This window comes from Orbicella franksi, chromosome 13 (genome assembly GCF_964199315.1).
Source record: "Orbicella franksi chromosome 13, jaOrbFran1.1, whole genome shotgun sequence".
NCBI lineage: Eukaryota > Metazoa > Cnidaria > Anthozoa > Scleractinia > Merulinidae > Orbicella > Orbicella franksi.
In genome coordinates this window covers 11,119,444-11,129,069 of record NC_138157.1, presented here as the reverse complement: position 1 = coordinate 11,129,069, position 9,626 = coordinate 11,119,444, and the positions used below count along the sequence as shown (strand labels likewise).

Sequence of the window (9,626 nt, the reverse complement as noted above, 5' to 3'; positions counted from 1 at the left end):
GTTGTTCAACGGTTTGAATCTCTCAGTTTGATGTCCTGCAGCCATTCATGTATGAGAAGCACATGGTGTTATTCTACAAACTTCGAGCAGCTAACTGGGCGTGGAGATAAAGGAACTTGTGAACTAAACAAGCACGATATCTCGACTGTCAACGAAGACAGCAACTTTCAACAACGACAAGGCAGTACCTTCTCGTTGCATCTCAAGGTAATGATATAGGGTGCTTCCTTGCTGTAGCATGGATTTCTCTCTCGAAACGAAAATCAGAACAATTTTCTTTAGTTTTATTCGTCCAATTCTTGCTCCTATTTCTGATTTTTGATTTGTCTGTTTGCTGTTAGGGCTGCCTCATGACTGGATGCCTCAATGGTGGTTCCTGTTTGTTTGATGAGAAGAAAGACACGTTTTCATGTTCATGCAAGCTGCCGTGGACTGGAGAAGAATGTGGAGTAAGAACGGGTAAGAAGACGGATGATTCTATTGAATTGATGTCATATTGTAGGATAGGATACTGTGGAGACCATACAATAAAATTATTGCCGGGGATTCCTCCATATATCAATTCACTCATGTAGGTAGACTGAAACGAGTTGTATTTCTCTCTCTCTTTTTTTTTGGCAAACGCGGGCGGTGTTCAACATAAGCTTCATTAAGACACGAGCCAAAGAAACGCATTGAGTCACATGGGTAGGATTGGCCGCAGAGTGCAGAAATAGCCTGAGCAGTAACTCTCAAATTAACGAAGTACTTGGAGCCCTAATGCTAATGTCGTTTCGTTACAAACTTACACCATTTCGACGTTTTTTCAAATTAAAATACTCGAATAAAGGAATTTAATTAGGCCGAGATGCAGTTGGTGATTATTTCTCTTTGAGTTGAAGGCGAAAGCTTGGCGCTTTGTCAATGAATGGCTAAAAACCTCATTACACAAGTCATTACACATTGAATAAGAAGTTTCTATTTTCCTAATGGTGTTTCATCTGAGGACAAGTATTGATTGAATAACGCAAATCAATAACAAGACAGGTGATTAAGAACTTCCACTGTCAAAATTTAGCATGGTTCCATTTCCGCCACTTGGAAAAGACCGGTTTTGTCAATAGAAACATTTATTTTTCATCAAATAAAGTGAAACTGTTGAGCTGCATCTGCGGGTGAAATGAAACACTAAGCTATTGATCAACTTTAAGTTGATAAAGGTGAATTTGTCGCAGTGGTAAGTTTGTGAGATTTTTGGGACTTGCGAGGTTATACAATAATCCTTACACACGCGCCATTTTTTATCTTTTTTTTTTCAGAACTTGAGTTTTACTTCACCACACTTAACACTACTGGCAAGGAAGGTCCAACATCAAATGCCGGGTACAAAGGCTCCTCCCTTGAAAATATAAACGTGACAAATGGTCTGCAAGAATGGAGTGCACCCTTAACTGGCTACTACTACGTTGACATGTGCGGTGCCTCAGGCGGTGGATCATACGGGGGTAAAGGGGCGAGGGTAAATGGTACAGTGCATCTTCAGGAGGGAACCAAACTGATTGTGTTAGTGGGCCAGCGAGGTGCTGAACGTCCTCCGCAATACAGAAGTGGTGCTGGTGGGGGATCATTTGTGTTTTTTCCTACCAACAGTACCCCTCTCAGTATTGCTGGCGGGGGTGGAGGGGAGCATTATAAAAGAGACGGCGGACCAGGACAAGCGGGTGAAGCTGAAGGATTGATGCTTGGCACCGTTGGACAGGGCGGCTGGTTGATTTGTGTTGAACCATGTGATCGGTGGGAATTAGCTGGAGGATACAGTGGCGGGGGATTCAGTGGTGATGGTGAATGCTTCAGTCATAGCCAGGTAATCATGCAGTGCAACAAAGCGGCAGCCAAATCATTTCTAAACGGTGGAAGAGGCGGATCTCAAGATTATCTTGGCTGCTGCGATGGCGGGTTTGGTGGAGGTGGAGCATCATCTGGTTATGTACCAGGGGGAGGGGGAGGATAGTCTGGTGGAAGTGTTAACGGAAGCTTTGCGGACATCTTCATATCAGGCGGTGGCGGTTCGTATGTTCCCAGTGAAACGTGGAATGCGGAGACAGGAGCATGCGAAAAAGGGGATGGGTACGTCACATTTCGCTTCTTGGGTTATACCAGGCCTTGAACCTTTCATAGACTTTCATGGATTTGGAATGGAAACATAAATACATGTAGTGACAGAATAACAAAGACAATGATGATCAAAGATTGAGAACCGAACCTGTAACTTATAGAAGTTAAATGAGTTTCAGTTAAATATATTATAAAATTCAGCTCTTTGAGGTTCTTATTAACACTTGAATAAAAGTTATAATAATGCAAAAGTCTCTATAACAATCACCCTTAAGCAGGATTATTTCGATAAGAGTAAATTGTGTGCTTATCGGTGTACAGTCGTAACTTAAACCCTGCGGTTTAAAACTGATGAAAGAGCAAACAGATCGATGACACAGTTTCAATTTACTTTCTAACTTAAAATTTTTCACGCATGTCTAAACCTGCGCTCTCTGCAGAACAAGAACCTGAAAGGACCAAAGTCTGCATTGTCTAGAGAACGTGAACCACGACGGTTGCATTGATTACAAATGTGTCACTGAGAAATGAGATGATGTGCAGGACTGACGAAAAAAATGGATATCGGTGTTCACAGATCGATTAAGTTTGATGAATAATAATCTTGACACGAATCGAGCTCCCCTCAATTTGGAATTTTACATATTTAGCCCGAGCAAGGTTTAAGAGCCAAAAGTATCCTGGACATATCCGGAAGAATCGTAAGTAAAATATTCTAAATTCAATTTTACTAGGCAGATAGTCCTTGGTGTCGCCGTCGTCATTGCTTAAGCTCCCATTTATATGTGAGGTCTTTCATCCTAAGAGGCTGCTTTTGTGGTTTGCTCATGTTTCATCCCAAGAACCAAGAAGGATCGATCGCAGATGACAGATTGTGTAAAAAAGCCGTAAACTATAATTGCAGCTCGTACGTCAAGGTTCTTTTTTGACTAAACTATAAAGTCGTCAAGCGTTTCGGTACTGAAGTTTGTCCCTCCTGCTGGAACAATCTCGTTTACGTTACTTCGTCGATGCAATACCTTTTCATCCTTATACTCATAACTACACCGTGCCAATCGTTTACATCTTCTTCTTCATGATTAGTATAGCTGATGGTTTTGAACACTTAACGTCCATCGTCATCAATCGCGGGCTTGAACACTCGGTGGGTTGATGCTCGGGCGCTTACCCGTTCCAAACCAAGTTATAATTATATTTCTTTTTCCATACCTTCCAATTCCCGAGGATCTCGCTACTTAACTGATCTCAGATCAAATCGAAATGTTGCGGAGGCAATGATATCTGGTGAAATAACATCGTAGATTGCAATGCTTTCGGCGGCGAGGCGCCGGAGGTTTCTTTCGCTAGTAAGCATTCGCAGACGGTATACGTTGCCGACGAATTTGAAGTACCCTTTCGCTGCAGCATGTAATATTAGATGGCAGAGAGAACCTCATCAATCAAGGCTTAATCCGGCTACTGTACCTCAAGATACAAATGATGAACACGTATATTAGATTATGAAATAGCATAAATTACATAGCCGTTATAGAACATAAGCGCTCATATAAAGAATGTTTGGAAAATTAACATATTATAACCTTAGAAGGTGTGTACGCCATTTTGAATAATCAAATCAAGCCAATGTCTGAAACTCGTTTGTCCGGTTTGACCATGGCGTCAGTGTATTCTCATTGACTCACATCCAAGCCTTTGTTGTTTCGCTTTATAAATGCGACACCACCCGGATGGTTGGACGGCTAGTTAATTCCACCGCAATGTACATATCTGTCCTCATCTCTGTTAATCTCTCTTAAAGTAATACCTCCTGCCCTGAGTAGATAGTGAAGTATTCTACCTCAAACCCCCCTCCCCACGAATATCAATTATATAATCAACCATTCTATCTCAACTCCCCCATTATCCCTCACGCCTGCATTTCGTTAATGCCCCCTTCATATACCTTCACATCCTACATCTCATTAATCTTCCCTTCCACATATACCCTTGTATCTCTTAATGCTTTTCCTTGGCCTCTTGTTACGAGCGTGTCGTTAGACCCGGTCGCCTTTTGGGGCTGTACTGGGCTAACCTCGCGCACGCCTCGTTTTTAGTGTATTTCAATCAGTGCTGTTTTATCGTAGCACTTCCATTCCCCTTTTTCTTGGATGGCTTTCACGCTTTCAGTCCTGGTCACCTTTGTTGATTGTACTGGGATGGGCTTCGCGTACTTCCATCTCTTCTGTTTATCGACTTGTCTTTCTTTCTCTAGCTCCTTGATCGAGCGTGTCTCTAGACCTCGTCTCCTCTTGGGGTTGTACTGGGTTAATCTCTGGCAGGTCTCGTTTTTAATGGTTTTAATTGGAGTCGTTTAAATTTTTAGCGGTTTCTTGTCGCCTCTTGCTCTTTAATGACGAGCGTGTCTTTAGACCTGGTCGCCTTTTGGGGTTGTACTGGGCTACCCTCGGCACGTCTCATCTTCATCGCCTTTTCTCTCCAGTCTTTTTACCCTCTCCCTGTTGGTAAGGCGAGGTTCGACTCATCCGCGAAGTTGACAGCCGGCCTTGTTTAGAGGGTGCCCCCTTCACCTTGGCGGTTCACTCCTCTCTTTTTACCTCTCGTTTTTAAATGGAAGGTGGACATTGCACCTTGTCCATCGAACCGCCTCAAATATAAAAACACTCACACAGCCTACATCTCATTAATCCCCCACATATACCTACACAGCCTACATCTCATTAATCCCCCATATATACCTACACAGCCTAGATCCCATTAATCCCCCACATATACCTACACAGCCTACATCTCATTAATCCCCCATATATACCTACACAGCCTAGATCCCATTAATCCCCCACATACACCTACACAGCCTACATCTCATTAATCCCCCACATATACCTACACAGCCTAGATCCCATTAATCCCCCACATACACCTACACAGCCTACATCCCATTAATCCCCCACATATACCTACACAGCCTACATCTCATTAATCCCCCACATATGCCTACACAGCCTACATCTCATTAATCCCCCACATATGCCCTGGCTGGATACGGTGCTTCTACGCTGCAAATGGCCGAGTCTTGGCCAGTTGAGGTGCGTGCATCTTGATCTTATCATCGCTGTCTTTTAAGAGAGGGGTCTTAACAGAATCTGTATTCACTTAGCCTTTTATCAATTAACTGACGTATTGAAAGTAGAATTAGAGAATATAATTGAAAAACACCATGTGCTCTGAGACGGTTAACAATCAATTTGATGGTTATTATAGTGAAATATGACATGATTTTTTAGCTATTTATCGCATAGTAGCCTGAAAATCGTAACGTATTACGAGATCTGCATTCACTTAGCTTTCAATTGGTGTATTAAATATAGAGATCTGTTGAGATGTACTGGGGAAAAATATTATTTACATGACACGGTTAGCATTCAGTTGGGAATTTAAAAGATACATGGCTCGTAATGCAAGTCAATCTTGGGGAGAGAGTAACCTGGCCTTCGCCGAAGGCGGACGTGTTCTTGCCAGCTCCTTTAGAAGAAATTCAAAACTTGTAAAATAATGTAATCAACGAAGGCTGCTTGGCTTTCATTCGCTTAAATAGCATGGGAAAAGATGACGCCCGAGCCGATAGTCGTAAACGGCTAAGGGAGAGCGGCTCACAGACTGACGGGGAAGATGCGTTCGACGAAGCCGACGGCCATTGTTGTGGGGCTTTTGCCAAACTAGATGAAGTCAGTGGAAAGCTCGACAAAGTGCTAACAAGACTCAGTGAGTTAGAGGCTATGCAAGGTAGAGTGGCAGAATTGGAAAAAGAAAATAAAAGTTTACAAGAAAGCCTGAACACCGCTCAAGCCTACATCGACGACCTAAATTCATCTTCAACCGCCACGTGTGCAACACTGGAAACCCACGCAAAGAATCTGGAAGACCTCAGTGCTAAAATAAAACATCTTGAGTGCCGCAACATCAAGTTAGAAGCATACACAAGGCGTGAAAATCTAAAAGTGTTTAATGTTCCAGAAGGAAGAGGTGAGTCTACTTCTGCTGAAGATCAATTGAAAATAGTGATGCGCGATAAACTTAAGAACCCAGAGGAAGATATCGAACAGATTCGTTTCGAACACGTTCACCGCATCCCTACTAAGAAGAATACCAATCAAGGACAGAACTCTAAACCAAGGCCTATTATAGCTAAATTTAGCTTCTTTCAAGACAAGGAGTATGTTTGGTCTTTTGTTAAAAACTTGAAAAACACCAACATTTCAATCGCGAATGATTTCCCCCGGGAAATTGATGAAATACAGAGAACGTTATATCCCATCTTGAAAAAGGCCAAACAGAGAAAGCAAACAGTCTATTTCAAAGTTGATAAGCTAATTATAAACGGGCAAATCTACAGAGGTGAAGAAACAACCAATCTCCCATACTACGGTCTCATTATGGATACAGGAAACAGCGGAAACCAAAGCCAAAGCGGTCGCAGCGCAACAGCACATCAATAGTTAAGTTTAGTTTAAGGTTTATGTGTGTAATAAGTACTAAATTATTTAACCCTCCTTGTTCAACTAAAAATGTGATTGCTCCGGAAACTTCTTACTTTATATGTTACTGTATGTTTTTCTGTAGATTAATAATTTGTTTTAGGGCGATATTATCGGTTTATGTGCACTATATTTTCTTGCACTCTGCTATACCATCGATATCAATTTCGTATTATGACTTCTTCTATAATACCACTTCCCCAATTCAGCTCTAATGACCGATCACTCTCTTAATCTGCTTTCTCTCAATGCGAAGGGGCTAAGCAATTTCAGAAAAAGGCGAACAATTTTCACGTTCTGTCGAAAACGAAACTCTGATATAATATTCCTCCAAGAAACTCATTCGACATTGTCAACACAGTTAAAATGGAAAAACGAATGGGGTGCAGAACTTATTTGCTCCCATGGGAGCTCAAACTCTCGAGGTGTTGCAATCTTAATCAAAAAAGGTCTTGATTGCGTTATTCACTCTCAAATTGTAGATACATCGGGGAGGTACATCGTTGTTAAAGCCGCTATCAAAGATAAAATGTATGTTCTTGTAAACATTTATGCACCAAACAAAGACGAAGACATCATTAAATTCCTCAAAAATGTGTTAACTAAGCTGCAAACCGAAAATTTAGATTCAGAAGAAAATATTGTGATTGGAGGTGATTTCAATTGTCCTCTGAATCCTACACTGGACAAAAAAGGTGGCATAATGACGCCTAGGAAATCTGTGATAAATTGCATCAACGATGTCCAAGGTCAACTAGATCTTGTAGATATATGGAGAGTTAAAAACCCGCAAACTAAAAGTTTTACCTGGAGTCAACGATCTCCGCCGATATTTTGTCGCCTTGATTATTGGTTGATTTCTAACAATTTACACGACTGGGTCAAAGCCATAAATATAATCCCCGCCATCAGAAGTGACCATTCGGCTATCTATTTAGAATTTGGGAACGTGGACAAAGAGGCTAAAGGTCCTGGGTTCTGGAAGATGAACACCTCCATATTGGAGGATGATGAGTACATTGATGACCTTACGAAAATGGTACCAATTTGGATCGCGGAAGGCCGAAAAGAACTTTCCGACCACCGTAATATTTGGGACTGGATAAAATATAATATAAGAACTCATGCTATAACATACTCCAAAAAGAAGGCAAAGGAGAGAAACGAAAGAGGATCAAAACTTGAAAAAGAATATACTGAAGCGAAACAGGTTTTCGAAACGGACCCCAATGATTCGAATGGTAACAATTTAAATGCGGCTAAGGATAAGCTCGAATCATTTTATGATGAAAAAGTCAACGGAATAATAATCCGTGCCCGAGCACGTTGGCATGAACACGGCGAGAAAAGTACCAAATATTTCCTAAACTTAGAAAAAAGAAATCATGTAAAAAAGCATATAAGGAAACTAGTCATCAGCGGCGTCGTAAAGACAGATCCTTTTGGCATTCTTCAAGAACAAAAACGATTTTATCGAGAGCTATACAAAAGTTCAAATAGTGATGCGGAAAACCGTCAGAACATTGTAAAGTTTCTAGAGAATTTGAATATACCTCAATTAACCGAAGAACAAATGTTAACCTGCGAAGGCAAAATTTAAGCTGAGGAATGTTACAATATCCTCGAAAGTTTTCAAACCAACAAAACTCCCGGGAATGACGGAATTCCTATAGAATTCTACAAATTGTTCTGGCCTTTAATAAGCGATCCTTTTCTTAAATGCGTGAACGAAAGCTTTGAAAAAGGTGAAATGTCTTGTTCTCAAAAACAAGCGGTAATTACCCTAATAGAAAAAAAAGGAAAAGATCGTTCTTATATTGAGAACTGGCGTCCAATCTCTCTCGTAAACGTTGACACAAAAGTTATGTCTAAGGTGATCGCCACAAGAATTAAAAATGTTCTTCCAAACATTATACACCATAACCAAACTGGATACGTGAAAGACCGATATATAGGCGAAACAATTAGATCAGTTTTTGATATTATGGATTTCACTGCAAAAGAAAGTATTCCGGGACTAATGATATTTATTGATTTTGATAGCGTAGAATGGGATTTTCTTCTCTATTGTTTAAAATCCTTCAATTTTGGCCCTAATTTCATCCATTGGGTTAAAACGTTCTACAGAAACATACAAAGCTGTGTGATAAACAACGGACTTTCATCCGAATACTTTAAGCTTGAACGTGGGGTACGACAGGGGGACCCGCTCTCTCCTTACCTCTTTGTAGTTACTATAGAAACATTAGCAATTGCGATTCGACAGAATAAAGATATAAAAGGTATCTCTATTGGGAGTGAGGAGACAAAAATTCTTCAATACGCAGATGATACGACAGCAATACTTGCCGACACAAGCTCTGCTACTGCTCTTTTTAGGCTATTAGATGATTTCAAGATTGTCTCTGGCTTACAGATGAATTGTTTCAAAACGGAAGCTATGTGGATAGGTTCTTCAAGGAACTGCAAAGCACAGCCTTTTGGGATTAAATGGCCTAACGAACCGATAAAGGCTCTAGGAATTTATTACACGTATGATCAAAAATTGCTTATTGAAAAGAATTTCATAGAAAGATTAGACAGTATTAAAAACCTGACTAGAATTTGGTCCTCAAGAGGTCTTTCTATTTATGGCAAAATTACACTTATCAAATCTCTATTAATCCCGAAATTTGTTTATGTGTCATCTTTAATACCTACCCCACAAGAATTTGTAAGTCAGTTAAACCAGTTATTATTTCAATTCTTATGGAATGGTCCTGATAAAGTCACACGTAGATCGGCGATAAATGAACACTCCAACGGAGGTTTAAAGGTGATTGATTTTGATAGCATGATAATATCGCTTCGATTGGAATGGCTAAAACGAATAGTTAGCTCAAATGATGGCACCTGGAAAAGGTATCTGACATATCACCTAGAACGCTTTGGCGGCCTTTTCTTGTTTCATTGCAACTATGATGTTAGCATCCTTCCACTGAATATTTCTCTATTCTA

General features: G+C 40.6%; 2 protein-coding genes across 2 annotated transcripts in view; both read left to right on the top strand.

Moving 5' to 3' along the window:
* LOC145466643 (uncharacterized) overlaps window positions 1-2,289 on the top strand; it is a 246,132-nt gene extending 243,843 nt beyond the window's left edge. Inside the window, exon 5 of the transcript XR_014041963.1 lies at window positions 2,274-2,289. The gene's annotated coding sequence lies outside the window, so the exon portion shown is untranslated. The remainder of the gene's footprint in view (window positions 1-2,273) is intronic.
* On the top strand, window positions 1,164-2,252 carry LOC145466679 (uncharacterized). The gene has a single exon (XM_081450395.1). The coding sequence runs from the start codon at window positions 1,451-1,453 to the stop codon at window positions 1,988-1,990; it is 540 nt and encodes a 179-aa protein (XP_081306521.1). The 5' UTR covers window positions 1,164-1,450; the 3' UTR covers window positions 1,991-2,252.
* Window positions 2,290-9,626: the final 7,337 nt, after the last annotated feature.